Source organism: Blennius ocellaris, assembly GCF_963422515.1.
Source record: "Blennius ocellaris genome assembly, chromosome: 5".
Classification (NCBI taxonomy): Eukaryota; Metazoa; Chordata; class Actinopteri; order Blenniiformes; family Blenniidae; genus Blennius; species Blennius ocellaris.
Genome location: NC_137654.1, coordinates 19,185,561 through 19,201,772, shown reverse-complemented (window position 1 = coordinate 19,201,772; position 16,212 = coordinate 19,185,561). Strand labels below are relative to the sequence as shown.

Below are 16,212 nucleotides of genomic sequence, written 5' to 3'. Positions count from 1 at the left end.
ATGTTTTTCCACTTATGGACAGAGGGGATTGGACGTGCAACCTCCCAATTGAGAAAATAATCCAACGGAGCCATCACTTACCCCAAAAAACATCTTACTTGGCCACTGTGTTCCCTTCTCCCTAAAATAAATATAAATGATGTCTTCCCACTGAGTCAAATACCAATTCTGTCTCCATTCCCACCCACTCCTGCCCGCCCACACCATTTCTCTGACATTTGCACTCATCTACCCCCTTTCATTATCTGACATATTGTGATTATGATTTGCCCAACAACGGATTCAGCTTGTTTACACTTTGGGAAGTTCATGAACGATCCCCCTCATTTAGCTGTCGGCCTGATTGGTTTATTGTTGCTATCGCCGCGCAGTGGATTTCCTGACGGCTGAAGCCTCTGACCTTAAAAAATGCCTCTCAACACTGAAGTTGTGGAAGTTAGCTTGTCATATGAAGCTGAGCTATGCTAATCGCAGCCGTCAGAGAGGGAGAGGAAGGGTGAGTGTGGGGTCACATACATTATTGACTGCTAACGGAAGTAAGTCTCTGGATTTTTCTTTCTTTCTTTTTTTTTTTTTAAGCGTTGCATCTGGCCAAGCATCAAGCCAAAAGAACGGGAGGGCAGTGGCCCGGATCTGAATGTTCTCCTGAGGTAACCGGGAACAAGACCACATCAGGAGCAGTTCTAAATAGACTTGCATAAAAAAATAATCCCCAGAAGTCCCGTGTGCCGGTTGGTGGAGCTTGCATTTGTACTTACTTTGGTCTATAACTTAACTTTGCTATTCTCCCTGTGTCTGGCCTGTGCAGTTATAATCTGTCTGGGAAATCTCAATACTTTCCCGTTACTCTTGCAGCTTAGTGTTGTGGAAAGTTTTTCCCTTAACAAAGATGCTGAGACCAACCTAAAGCTGTCTTCTGGGAGTTTTATTATATGGCCAGTCAGAGGAACGAAACCATACAGTCTGCAGAGAAGATAAGATAAAACAAGGAGTAACTGTGCTCTATTTATAACAAGGAAAAACAGAAAGATGAGGTCCAGCCAAAAGTGTATCCCCATTTGAACTCAACGTTTTAGAGATATGGTAAGTAATACTATCTCTTTTTAAAAAAGTATAATAATTAAAGAAAACAAGTCATCCCATTGACGTCTGTGTTCTAGCAAGTTAACAAGCTTGCATAGGGGAATGGCAAATTGATCAGCAAACAGACGCTGGGCATGAAAATAATTCACAACTGCCACTGAATGCACAAAATTAACATCACTTAAATCATACATAGTCTGAGACACAAGACTTCTTTGTACTTAAGATCAGAAGTATCAAACATAGTCTAGTTGAGGGGCCACACGGAGACCAATTCCACCTCGAGTGCAGTGGCTCGGCAGCATAGAGGGGCCTTAAGATAGTGCCATAAAAACCTTAAAACTTTAAAGATATTATTTGCTGTGGCGCAGAGTATGATGACAAAACCAACAACTACAAAAGAAAGTTACTACAATCTCACCACAAAGCCAATTTTAATGATACCTTCTGGTGTAAAATATTGAAAAAAGAAATTGCATTCTACATGTTTTTACAAACTCACCCTGACAGCCTTTGAGGTTAGTTTAATAGCAATGAGGCAGTTATCTTTCATGGCAGCATCACCGATATATCACCTTGGATCTCAATGTTGTATTGTGCCTGCTACTCTCAGGAAATGTGTTTTACGTTACAATTTTTAACATTTGTTTGATGATTTGACATTCTTGCGGGCCACATTTGTCCCATGGCCCTTGTGTTTGACACTCGCGATCTCCATGAACACTGTTACTCAACTATGTTTTTGTAACTAGATAGTCACTTGGATGCTGTTTATTTCTCAGATCTATACATGTCGAATAGATAATATTTGCAGATGTGGAGCTTTTTCTGAGCTATAACAGGAAATGCTAACTAAGCTTTGGCCTGATGTCCGGTGGGTCACGGGTCTGCCAGAGTCCTGGGACTGGCTCGGGTCAGCCCATCGATAGCACGGGGGACAGCAATTAATATTGTCAAACCAGCCAGGGAAGAGTTGCAGCATCAACAAAATGGAAAAGTGCTCAGTGACACTTTGCTTCCTCTGTTTTGCACATTTCGACTGGGAGTGAGCCAAGCAGAGGGAGCAAGGCAGAGACAGATACGCAAGGAAAGTGAACAAGAGTGGGAAAAAAATAGATGTGCGTTGAAATATCAAGTCCCGATAATCAATGCATGACAGTTCTCTGCCGTTTTTGCTGACAGAAGGGAAAAATGAAGAACTCAACCCAGGCCTGGTCTTCTTCTCATATTTCCTGTTTCCTTACTTTCATTTCAAGGCTTCACTGAATTTTTGAAAAAAAAAATTTCTTCACAATATTTACCTTTTCTATCCTCACTGCCAAAACATTCATTGCATCATTGTTTTTAAATTATTCTGTCCCATTCACTCTTGATTTCTCTGCAATCAGGAAAAAAAAAACAGAGGAGGATGAGACAGTTACTGTCCTAACATCTACCGGCTGGCTCTGCTGTGTCATTAGTAGCCATCACTCTCAAAAGAAGCACGCACAGATGTGACAATGATCCGAGACAGAGGATTGCTAATGAAATGGTGAAAACGACAGCAGCAGTGCAGAGACCTCAGTGTGCCTGTCGTAGAAAACCTTTTTGGAACTAGTCACCAAACGGTGAGGGAAATTTAGACAAAAAGAAATGTTTCGCTTTTATCGATCTATAGACCCCCCCCCCCAAAAAAAAAAAGACAATTGGAGACAGATTGTGTGATTGAGTGTTTTTCCATCTACCTGTTATCACAAACTCTGTTGTGCAGATCAAAATATGATCTTAAAAAAAATGAAAAAGAAAGAAACTGACATGTGGAATCACATTGAAGGTGCACGAAACTTGTGACCAACAGTCATTTCAGTTTCATCTCCAGCGCAGAGAGAAAATAAGCTATAGCTGATGCAATAATGGATACATCTGAATCAATGGACAGACTGAAGCATTCGTCAGATCAATTTTAAAACGACAAAAACCCGTTTGCATGGTATTTTCCACCTCGTTTGAGTGATATTTTTTGACTTGCATCATCTCCAAGCACAGATGATGGTTCCGACACACGACTCCTGATATTCACATAACAGCTGTGGGGTGGGAAGCATGCTAATGTGAATTCTATTTTCTTTCTTTCTGGAAATTTCAGCTTGTTTTTGTGCTACACTTAAATTAAACTTGACATTAAGTGGATGGATCAGTTCCAGCACATTGTCGCCTTAAGTTAAACAAAGATTAGAAGATGTTAGGATTAAAAAATTAACTTCATTAGGTTTAATTTATTCACTTGGATGTAAAATAGGCACACTAAAAACCCAAATGTTCAAAATACGTAAATCAATTAAGTATTGCAAACTTAAATTGATATAAAAGTTTTACTTACTGAAATCTAAAACTTTGCAACGTTTTGGAAATTTTCTTCCATTTTCAACAATTCTTTATGAATTCTGATAACTTATCAGGGTTTACAGTGCAGTACACTGGTGTGTTAGCACATTTGCATCACAGTGAATATAGGAGTTTGCATGTACATCAGTATATGTGAACTTTCCTGTCTCTCTTCTGCTTTTTAAAAATCTATTGTCTTCATTCATGGCTTTCCTTATAAATCACATTCAGAACACATAAAATTCACCATCAGACATAGTTCTCGCATGACATTGTTTGCAATTAAAAAATGTGGTAAAAATGTATTAGGCAGAAAATAAGGTGCACTTGTTAAGAGACTGAATTCAAAGAGTGAAATACGTAAATCCCAATTCAATTCCTGCAGAGAGCTTGGGTCCACTGCTGAAATGCTAAGGTTGTGATTAAAATTCACTGCGGATGTAAGCAAATGAAAAATAAAGTTCATAGGAGGCGAAAAAATTTCATTTAAAATCCTGTGTGTTCCTTTTATTTTCAGCACACGCCAATGTAGCATCCCCTTTACACTACAGCGGTAATCATGTTGAGGACCACAGAGGCGTAGCTGCGACAGGTAAATGATATCAGCAGGTACAGAGCACAGACCGAATGCCATTACAGGAGAAGCATCCCTAGCAGCAAGGCATCCTCTCTGCTTTGAAGTGCATTTGTCGCATGAAACACAGCCGTGCTTGACTTCAAAGAGGCCATTACAATAGCCCCACGCCTTTCAACTTTGATAACAATGCACGCTGTTTCTTTAACCGTTTGCTGTTTCCGCCACTTTCAGCCAGCAGACAAGCTTTCACAGGGGTGATAGACAGAGGAGGGGAGAGGAGCTGCCGTCTGCTACACCACGATAATTCCACTGACTCACAAACTGATGAAGGTAATAGTAATTAAAAAGTAACAATAGGCAGCTAAGATGCTCGCTGAGCCCAGAAACAAACATGGAAATGTACACAAATGCCATTAACATTACAGCACACATATACTTGTGCGACATGCGGAGACATACACACAGTCCCTGTTCACTTTTTTTTTTGGTGAAGCTCTTGTTTACTTTGAAACTGTTTCATTGGCTTTTTTCGTCTTATCTATTAGTGCGGAAATGAAATTAAACGGGCCAAGCATCGTGCAGAAAAAAGGTTTATTTTGTGTCCAACGGACACAATGATTCATCCGCCACAATACTGCAGATAACAGTGTAGAACATGGACACAGTCAAACACCAATTCTAAATGCAATTACACACTAACACACACTCCCTCTTCACCTCACACACACCGAAGTCTTTTTCACACTGACCTGGAGACAATCTCATTCTAACCCCTTTTTGAGCAGTCAGCGTGCCCACCCGTCTATCTTCTCTTGTTTTCATCCTGTAACACTCTGATTGACACAGGTAAGGATGACCAGGCTCAACCAGGTCATCTGAAACTGTGATCAGTACAAACATGGCAACTCACCAGGAGAAAGTAGACTATGAATTAATCATTTAGCCAAAACGGTGCTGAACTGGTCAAATGCAGTGACAAGGAAGAACTTATGTATAGAAATGCTGTGATAATCTTTTGTTGCCTCATGGATGATGATATAACAACATGGATAACCCTGTAGTTTCGTCCCACCCATTTTAAAAAAACAACAAAAAAGAACTGTTTTTTTTTTATTTCTTTTACATTTTAAATGTTTTATTCCATTTATGTGTCAAATACTTTACTTTTTTTTCTTATATATACAATTTTTACATTAAGCATCATATACATTATTCAAGATCAAATAATTTTAAGAGGCAGACAAAATTTTGAACGTTCACCGAAAAATTGACGTGTGGGTAATAACAAGAAGGTTTTGCTTTGCTCATGCATAAAATGCATGCTAACCCACAGCCTTGGACTAACAATGGGGAAAGTATCTTAAAGCCTGCATGAAGCTGTGAAAAAACCTTTATAAGTCTAACCAGCTCAGTCTGTTGGTTAAATATATTTATAGGCACTTGACTTAAAATGACTAAAGGGGTCTCTATGGCTGTGTTCCACCCATACTTCACTGATGATCTGTGCTCTGGTGGCAGCCGGAATAGGCTCCTGCGTAGAGTGGGGTAGCATGAGTCATAGTGTCAACTCCAGCTTTCCTACAGCAAAAAGTGTCTGAAGACAGGGCACAAATATGTGCAATGAATTAACTCCTTAAGAAAGTGAATTCCTCTCTGAATCAAAGGCAACATGTTAACACAAAAGGAAAAAAAAAAGTCACATTTTCCCTACTTAGTGCCCAGAAAGAGTAATGGCATCAAACTCGCTGATGTACACTTTCACAGGTGTGCCCTTTTTAGAGCGGCGGAGACTGCTGTCTCTCAGCAGGTGGCGGCGAGCGATAAAGAGGGGGAATCGACGGGGAGACAGGGAGATAAAACCACGTTGACGGACAGGGGAGAGCGGCTGCACGGAAATTGAATCGCTGAAGCGCCACATATACTTTAGCAAAGAGCAGAGAGATGGGAGGAGGCGGAGTAGAGAGGAGAGACACAGACAAAGGAGAGAGGGATGCTTAAGGACAGCTGTGAGAGCACACTAGGCCAGACAGATGAGAGTTTTGGTAATAAAAGCAGAACGAAATTGGAGCAAGACGGAGAAGACGAGGGAAAAGGACTCATGGACACTTCCATTATATGTTCACCACTAACAATCGATCACAAGGCCGAGTGTCAGCATTGGAACTGAGAAAGGTCGAAGTGAAGTGGAATCATGATAGCAGACGACAAGGGTTAAATTCTCCGAGGATTGGTGCATGTCGGCTCTCCCCAGTCCTCCACTTTCTTCAGATTTCTCTCCTCTAACATTTATCACTCCATAACCTCCCACAACTTTTATCTGTCTGCAAGAGCAAAAGTCCATCACCCTTGTGACCATTATTTCCCTCTCATCTTCACCCCTCCCCAACTTTCATCACACACACACACACACACACACACACACACACACACACACACACACACACACACACACACACACACACACACACACACACACACACACACACACACACACACACACACACACACACACACACACACACACACACACAAACCCTCCTGAGACGTACAATTATCAGGCATTCAGGCATCCAGGCAGCGACTTCAGAGAAGCCATTAGCTAACCCAGTCCTCATACCTCCAGGGGTTTAACACACTTGGAATACGATGACACACAGACAACTACGTTGCTTTACTCAGTATGTCTGACCTCACTGCAAAATAAAATGTCCTCTTGTTAACAAGTGACTTCATGACTCAGTTGCAAATGACACTCCCATGAAATTGAATGAGATTAATTCTGGTTTGAAAAACACACTGGCAAAAGCTTAATTAGTAATCGCATAAAAGAGAATTATTATTATTATCATTATTATTATTATTATTACATAACGATTACATTTAGATTTATTTATTTGAAATGTTAACATTAAAATTAATTGCTCTGAAGCCAGCCATCAGTGTGTTAGAGTGGGATTCACATTTGTCAAATACCAGATAATTCATATTTGCATGAACGGCTTCCTCTTTATTCTCAGTGCTTGGTGTCGACTTGAAAGTGTCAACATCTTCAAAGTAACACTGAGAAAGGCACGGCCACGCTACCCAAAGAGTTAAAGGTATCATGTGTGTAAGAAAAAAGTACACGGAAGCAAGAAGAGCGAAAGCACGGAAATGGTTTGTCACAATCTCAGCTCCCTACCTCCCTTACCTACCTCTCCCAATCCAGCTTGTATGCCCAGATCAGACTCTCAGAGAAAAAAAATCCAATTTCTGGTAACAGTACCTGATAGGATCTATCACCTGGCAGGGATGCAGTGTGCTGGGGACACATGGTGAACTTCACCTGTTGCAACACGGACAAACACGCATTGCTACACGCTCCAGGCATGTGCTAATTCACAGACGAGCAGTGAAGCTCGCACAGTCATGGACTTAAACCTTGAACGTCAATTCATAAGTACAACGAGAAAATTACAAGGATGCTGTATGAATGTAAATATGTATTATTATAATAAGATGCTGTTTCAATTTCACTTAAAAATCAATATACATATATACACATATTCTTACACTCAATCTGTCACACACACACACACACACACACACACACACACACACACACACACACACACACACACACACACACACACACACACACACACACACACACACACACACACACACACACACACACAAATGTGTCTCCCGTTACTTTCAGTGTAAAGCTTTGGAGTACATTTGGTCGCAGTGGCTCAACAGAGTGTCACTGATGCCTTTGGGTGGTTTCTGTCTGTCACTTCACTCCCCCCAACTTCCACACTTTCACATATCTCCTTCACACATGCACACAGCAAATGCAGACTATGTTCCCTTCTACCGTAAGACATGACATGACAGCACTTCTTCAGACCTGCATCTACACTTAAAGAACAAAACAACTGGAGAATCAGTTTATAATTGTATAATCCCCATTTATGTTGAAGTGTACATAGTCATACACAATAAAATGAAAAGAATGCTTTATTTCAAGTGTACATTTCTCTTAATTATTCTATTAAAGCATTTGATGGATGAAGAAATTGGAAATGATTATTGATATAACCTATTGGGGTCTTATTGTCAAGAGTATCCAAAACACAAATCAAACACCATAATTAGCATCCATCCACCATGTCTAAGACTGGTTTACCATTATTTTATCTATCCATCCTTAACAGTAACATAGCAAATTATGATTGATGGATAAGTGATGTGTACATCTAGGGATCAAATCAAATAAATGTACCAGCAGAATGTGTGTAAAAATGATATGAATGGAGTATTATCTGATGAATATTGGCCAGTGGTTCCAGTCTGAAGGCATTTTACACTAAGAACCAAATGAAGTACCTTCATTGCCTGGGCTTTCTTGTGAAACATCTCCTCCATGTTCTCTGCCAGTCTCTTCACCAACCGCAGCCCATCAATCTCTTCCACACGCACCGCACGCTCAAACTCCTTATATTTCTGCAAAGAGAAACACATTCGTAGTATTAGGTTACAATACAATTGCAAAATGATGATGGATCATGCAGATGGTTGGGATTTCCTCCCCTCTGGTCCATGTAGTCCCCTCTTCTGCTTACTCATTGCTTTGTTCAATTTGTCATAAAGGCAGTTCACCTTCACTTGGTGACAAATGTAACTTCATCAACAGGCTTGACAATACATGCAAACTAAATATTTCAAAATGTGTACGAAGCAAGACTGACCGTTCGCATGTATTAATAGTGAAACTCTGCAGCTTCTTATATCACATCATGTGGTTATTTGTTATTTATATATCTAGTTTTCTCATGTGTTTACATCACAGTTTGACATGATAAATAAAAACCATACACTGGTGTGTAAGAGATGAGGTAGGAGGTCTTTAACCGAAAAAGGTTCAGTAATCTTTATACATAGCCTAAACCTGTCACACCTTGTTAAATGAATAGGCTATTCTATCATTTTTGCATCTTCATTACAATTATATTTCTTTATATATGATTTCTTAATCATTGCAAGACGGGCATCGTGGGAACTTTTATCGACCTCCTGTTTCTTCACATACAGGATTGCCTGTAGCACTTTGTTCTACAGACTGTATGAAAAGTGCTACATAAATACAGTTTGATTTCATTTGATATAGCAAATAAATATGTTTTCTAGTTTCAGAAAATGTTGCCGCAGACCCACAAGTCTGGCGTGGGTAACAGATGTGCACACAAAGACCAGCTATGAGGCACCGCAAACATATTATTAGTAATCCTAAAGTAGAATGCCGCTCAGTAGGAGTTGCTTTGCACAAACTAATCTAAATTTAAATTAAACCAATCAACGCAGGCAAGAATTATCATCCGGCTTCAAGTTTTACCTACTACACAGTAAGAATTGATGACATACAATTGCCCTCTGTGTATCAGTGCTACACAAAATCACATTATTCTGCTCTGAACCTATACTGGGGTGCTCAGCTTAACCAGCGCCTTAACTGGGGACAGTGACATTAAGTCTCATTAATTCCACACCCCTACATCCCCTACATCACACACACACACACACACACACACACACACACACACACACACACACACACACACACACACACACACACACACACACACACACACACACACACACACACACACACACACACAGGGCTGATCTAAGCTAAGGGATATTTTAATACAGGAAAAAAAAAAGAAAAGAAAAGAAAAATCATTTTTGAAATGTGCAAAGCTGGAGGCTTTCACTCTTGGGGGATTTAACAGGAGATTACCACCATATCAAAAAGCATGCCCTCTCTAATGTTATGCCAACCTGCTTAGACGCACACTCTTAACTACTCCTGTACGGCGACACACATGAGGAGCACAGCGAGGGCAGAGAGATCGCAGTGGAAGAAAGGGAATGGGGACAGAGTCGCACACTCAGGCAGCAGCTTTAGGATTTAGGCAATCATCTGAAAAACTGCAAGATGCCACCAAACATGGAGGAATCTCAGCTTTGTCGCAAAACGCTCGATAAGAACAAATGCCTTTGTTGAAGCCGAAATTTGCGGAAAGAAACTGGGCAGACTATTCGGTTAGCAGTCAGTTACAAGTCTCATTATCATGCAGTAACAAAGCTGCATGAGAAAAACAAACAATACGCCATGAAAGGTAAAACACTCGGCCTCTATCTGGTTGGAGTTGATCATTGGTGTGTATTGAGTGAACGCCACAACCAGACAGACAAACAGAAAGGGAAAAAGAAAATAAGGATGAACTCTGTGATAGGGCGAGCAAACAACGTGTGAATACAGAGAGACTTCAGAAGTGTAGGTGAAGGAAGAGAGTAGTGCAGAGATGTAGGGCAGAATAAAACACAGAAAGCACATGAACACTGCAGAATTTCCCAATGTGTAAAAGGTAAGCAGAAAGACATCGAGAAGATAAAGCTTGCCGTTCAAATCTATTGAGTAACTATTATCAACAAAAGCTGCCTGAAGGCGCAAAACTATTGAGATAAACTAGATCAATGCAATGAATTATCAATTAAAACAAGCTCAAGACATGGAATATGGATTTTTTGGAAAAATGGAAATTAAAATATTTCATCAAAGTGTTTCATGAGGAAATGGATAAACCTTTAAAAATAGGTGAATTCAGGTGAATTTGTGTGATGAATTAGGGGGGAAAGAGCTTCTGACATTTGTTGCTCAAGCTCATGAGGGTAAACACACTCTGTTTCATCTTTATCTCCGTATCATGGTATCAACACTGTGTTCACAGCCATAACACTGAACAATCTGTGTCTTTGAAATGCTGCCGAAATAGTGCATTCACTGCCAAATCCATTCACAAGCCGTGGCAAAACAGTTGAAGAATCCAAATTCTCTTAAAAAGCCCCGGTGCAGACATTCAGATTCTGTTTAACATATGGTAAACACCACTTCAGAGGGACAGACTGAACGACAGAGGGAATGACAGAAATAGAGAAAGGCAGGCATAACAGCAAAAAGAAGGAAAGAAGGACAGAAAGAGATACAGAAAGAAAGGCATACATTTCAACAGAAAGAAAGACAGGCAGAAAAGTAGAAGGAAAGAAGGACAAATGATAGAAAGTAGATAGAACAATAGACAGAGAAAAGTAGAAAGATGGAACGACAGTAAAGAAAATGGACAGGAAGGACAAAGAAATATACATAGACTGAAAAAAGATGGAAAGAGAGAAAGGATGGAAATATGGAAGGTCAGAAAGAAACATAATATAAAAAAGAAAGATAAAAGTAAGCAGGAAATATGGAAAGTAAGACAGAACGACAGACAGAGACAGGAATAAAGATGAAACAATAGATATTATAGCAAAGCAGATGGACATAAAGGATAAAAAGAAAAACAGAAAGACAGAAAGGTGGAAGGACAGATAGAGAGACAGAAAGAAAGATAGGAAGTTAGACAGAAAGACAGACATATAGAAAGGTAGAAAGGAAAAGACAGACGGAAAGAGTGAAGGAAGAGCCACAGGAACCTACAAGTTTCACATTTTATCACATTACCTTTCGTCCACACGTCTAATTAATTGCAGCCTCGTGTTCGGAAGCCTGTGGCCAATCAAAGCGACTGGCTGATGACTACAGAAGCCAAATCACTGCGACCGTAACCATATGAAAATCAGGGCGATAATCCCACTGGCTGACTGACAACTGCAGTCGGACAGAGGGACAGAAAATCCAGGTTTTAAACCAATCCTAGTTCCTGGCCTGTGTGGTGGGCTGTTAGAGCTGACAGGTCAGCAGCGGCTCAACCCTCAACTGGCTTGACAGGTTTCTTTGCCAATTTTCTTTGTCCTTTTCCCCCTTTACCATCTCCCCTGAGCTTCCTCTTCTCCTCTCTCGGTTGTGTATCCCCTGCTTTCCTCTTTCATCTCCTGCACCCACTTCCTTTGCTAATTATAAAAATGAATATGTCGACTTTACGGACACAGTCATAGCTAAGAAATATTCTCTTTAAAGACAGTCCAAAGTCTTTTCTGTTGAAACGGATACATTTTGTTCACCGCCGTTCTCATGAATCCTTGTCCGTGAGCCTGGTCTTGAACTGACACACACTTTTCTAAGACACAGGGAAAGCAGAGGAGAGCCCACAGCCTGACCGAGAGTGTTTGTGATCATGTTTGTGTGGTCAGTGAGAAGCTAACAGGGTCCTGCTGACCACAGGCTGTCTGCAGCGCTCTGTTCACTCAGGCTGACCGGAGCAGACCCAGCCCAATTAGCCAAAAGCTATCCTCTTCGCATCGCATCACCATCACAGGAAAGCCGACTGACACACATCTACAACCCCCATTTCCCAGGAGAGCAGTAAAAGAAGTGTCAACATGGGGGTGGGGGGATTAAAGTAGGCATTAATCCATGCTAATCTAAGGTAAACTTTTCGTCTGCACACCTCAATACTAATTTTCTTCTATGTACCGGTACTAGGTTTTTGCACCTGGATACTAAACAGATTCAATGCATTAAGGAAAAGGTTGCTGATAAAATAGATTCCAGGTAGCATTCGAAATGTTGACAGTGAACGATAATATGACTACATTTTCCTTTTTTTTTTTAACTCAGTTTGGTTATTTTGGATATTCCTAAACTCAAGAAAGCAAAGTTTAACTTAAAAAAAGATGTTCTAGGGACAACATGTCTGTAAAATGTCAAACCTGATCGAAATATGTGACTCAGATGAATTCTATAGAAGAACTACAATATCTAATCCGTATTTGTACATTACTTAACACACACAACAAATTATGTCCGAACAGTAAAACACAGATTAGAAAACACTTATCGTGGTTTGTAATTTCACAGAATTGAAACATCTATAACAATTTTTGCAACCTATGTGAGGCACCATGTTCCTCTGTGGCTCTCCCTTTCAATGGATGTGATCAGAGAGCCTCATTCAGCTTTACTTATGGCCCAGTACTGAAGTGTTTTCACATTCAATGCAAAATTGTTAAAGGTCAGAGGGAACTAACCTTCCAATGGAAAACCAGTTCCAACATCTATCTGGTGAATGTTAGTCAGAATCGATTCACCCAATGGAAATGGGTGAATATATATACATATATATTGTTGTACCCAATCACAAAAAAAGCTCAAAAAAGCTCATAAAAGAAAAAAGTGATCTTATTGAGTTTTGTCAAATGCAATTCTTGAGTTGATTTTTTGATAGCAGTAAGTAGCTGAGAAGAAAACCCAATAGTAATGCTGAAATGGAAAAATGTAAAGAATAAAGGAGTAATTTATGTATTTATTAAAGAACAAGATCTCATTGGTCACATATGGTAGATGTACTTTAAAACAGTTTCATCCCAAATATAATAATATCAATAGAGGCAATGTGTTTGCTCAGATTTATGGATGAGCAGGAAAAAACTCTCAATATAAATCTAACATCATCAAAATATATGTTTCTACCTGAAAAGCCCACAGGGGGAAATTTGCTGTTTTACAAGCGAGGCGCAGAAGAGGTAGAGTGAAGAAAAGGAGCAATATAATATTTAGAATCTACAGTTTACTGGCTAAGTCGGTGACTTGATTTAAATCTGATTGAAGACCTGGTGAAGGCAGAGTGATGCCACGATAAGCACCCGGCTGGAGAGCAGATATTTAACAGCTATTTATCCTCTTTCCACCAACAAAAACTAAAGTCTGTGCAAAGTTTATACATGTAAGGAAAAGACTGATATCATCTCAATAAAAGATTGCAATTGAATTATTTAGGCTCTGCGATTAGACTTTTTCACAGGTCTGAAATAAGGTGATAAGGTGATAATCTACACCGTGGTCTGAGCTGGCTTCTAAGGTTGGCATCAGCGGTTTCAAAGTCATTTCAAGTCAACACAAGTGCCACAAAGAGCATAAAGTGTAGGCGACGTAGTTTGGGTTTGTTTTTGCCTCCAGGCAAAGTTAGCTGGTATTGGATCAAACCGAGATTGTTGTGAAGTAAGATTAAATCATCCACCATATTAGCAAATAAGTATAAAGTAGAGATGGCTGCATGCTTCCTGGTACAATTTGATCAACATAAAAAAAAACAAAAAAAACCTGATTGAATGTTGCTTCATAAAGACATTAACCATAATCATTTTATGCGACTTCATGAACCCTGTGCAAGTGGTTTTGAACCTAAAGTGAAAAACTTTTGCCCACAGCATTAAACTCACAATTTACTTTTGTTGGGAAAAATCTTCTACATTCAAGTCGTCATGTCACAAACGTGCATGACTGCACATAGCACATACCTGTGCAACTCTGTCTTTTCGGTACAGAGCCTCTCAAATACATCAGCAGGTATTTAGGTGAAGCCACCATATAAGACAAAATCATTTAAGCCCCAGGAACACATTGGTCATAAATCTCTCCTCATAACTTACATTTCAAATTAAATTAAATAAAAAAAAATTTTTTATTAAATTAAATTAAATAAAAAATAAAAAAAATAAAATAAAATAAAATAAAATATATATATATTTTATTTTATTTTATTTTTTGTAGCACATTAAATATTGACTTTAAACCCTTTTTTCTTCTCCCTTTTGCCACCTTACTGCTCGACAGCAGATGCATGAGCTGAGGCTGTTAATCTCTCCTCCACAGCCTGTTCCGATGGTGGGACGACAGTGGCAGAGTTTCTATTTCACGCCTGCACATCAACACACAGACATGTAAGCTTCATGTAGACACTCACAAGCCTTTATACCAAACTCATTAAACACTCAAGCAGATATGCAGAAAATCTGCTCAGACACATGTAGAACAAATTTAAACTACTGTTCAGTCACATTATGTGACCTAATGCATATGATTCAAATTTAAAGTTCTCATTTCAAATGAGCACTTATTATACAGCCCACCTAAATCTAAGATTTTTTACCTAATTTGCCAAAACTTATACAGTAAAAGTAGATTTGGTTTTCTTCGTGGCTATTTATTGGTCATTCTTCATTGTGAGGTCATTATTCTGCATGACATAACACTCTGTTTGCGTCGATGCATGCCATTTCCTTGAGGTTTGATAATAAAGTGATTAATGAAGGGTAAAACTCCATTTCACACTAAGACTGAACCCCAATCCCCCAAATCCCAGCTCATTTTACGCGTCACCAGAGCTCCACTTTAACTTGGCCACCTCTCACACAATCTCACAGCTGTCTGAATCGCTTGCTCTCTTCCATTCTCTTGCTCTCTCGAACACACACACACACACACACACACACACACACACACACACACACACACACACACACACACACACACACACACACACACACACACACACACACACACATTGTTATTATTATCATTATTATTGGTATTATTATTATTATTATTGTGCATTTTTAAGATAATTGTTTTGTCTCTTAGGCTCATGACAATAACATTCACAGAGAAAGGGAGACAGACTTTGACAGCCGAGCACACTATACTGAATCACAGGTCTCTTTAATTCAGGCTGTGTTGTTTGGGTTTCATTCATAAAAAAGCCACCCTGTTGGCTTTGTTTGCCTCTGCATGCCGGTCTGACTACAAGTGGATGAGTCCGGTTTGAGGAACAAAGAACAGAGACTAGAGGGAAGAGTCTGGATTTGTATGTGACGTTGGAGGAAAAAGAGAGGCAGCACATGGAGACAGAGACCAGGAGGTCTCTCACTCAGCAAACTCTGTCTGATGGGCTGGAATAAGCTAGAATTACACCTGTGAGATTTAGATAGAAATACAATGTTATTTGTATGCAGAGATGCTCAAAAAGGTTGAAAAAGGAAAGACAAAAATAACCACAATATCCAGAATTATTGTGTTAAATTTAAATTTAAATTTAAATCATAATTTACTTCGGCATGCTACATAGCCTTATGGGGGCAAAGACATATTTATCTGTGTTCGGCAGTGGGGAAATAAACAGAACCATTTTCCTAAGCAATGTTTTGAGTGGGTTCAGAAATAAATTGCTGTTGGCACATACCCTTTATTTCTGTGTATGTATCCCTGAGAATCTAAGTTAAAGGGAGCATGTATTGAAAATGTGTGAATGGATTGTCTTTGCGACGCTATTTCTCTTTAAAAGCGGTGGCACCTTGATCAGTCTCTAATATGCAACACATTTCCTGTGGCCTCTCAAGCTTTCTCGCCATCATAGATAGTGTTTCAATTT

The 16,212-nt window shown here is 39.5% G+C and overlaps 1 protein-coding gene across 1 annotated transcript in view; it reads right to left on the bottom strand.

Annotated features, from left to right (window-relative positions):
- cacna2d3a (calcium channel, voltage-dependent, alpha 2/delta subunit 3a) overlaps window positions 1–16,212 on the bottom strand; it is a gene marked incomplete at its 3' end in the record, with an annotated part of 114,011 nt that overhangs the window by 84,342 nt on the left and 13,457 nt on the right. The window contains exon 3 of the mRNA XM_080496749.1: window positions 8,396–8,512. Within this exon, the coding sequence (XP_080352875.1) occupies window positions 8,396–8,512 (117 nt within the window). The remainder of the gene's footprint in view (window positions 1–8,395; window positions 8,513–16,212) is intronic.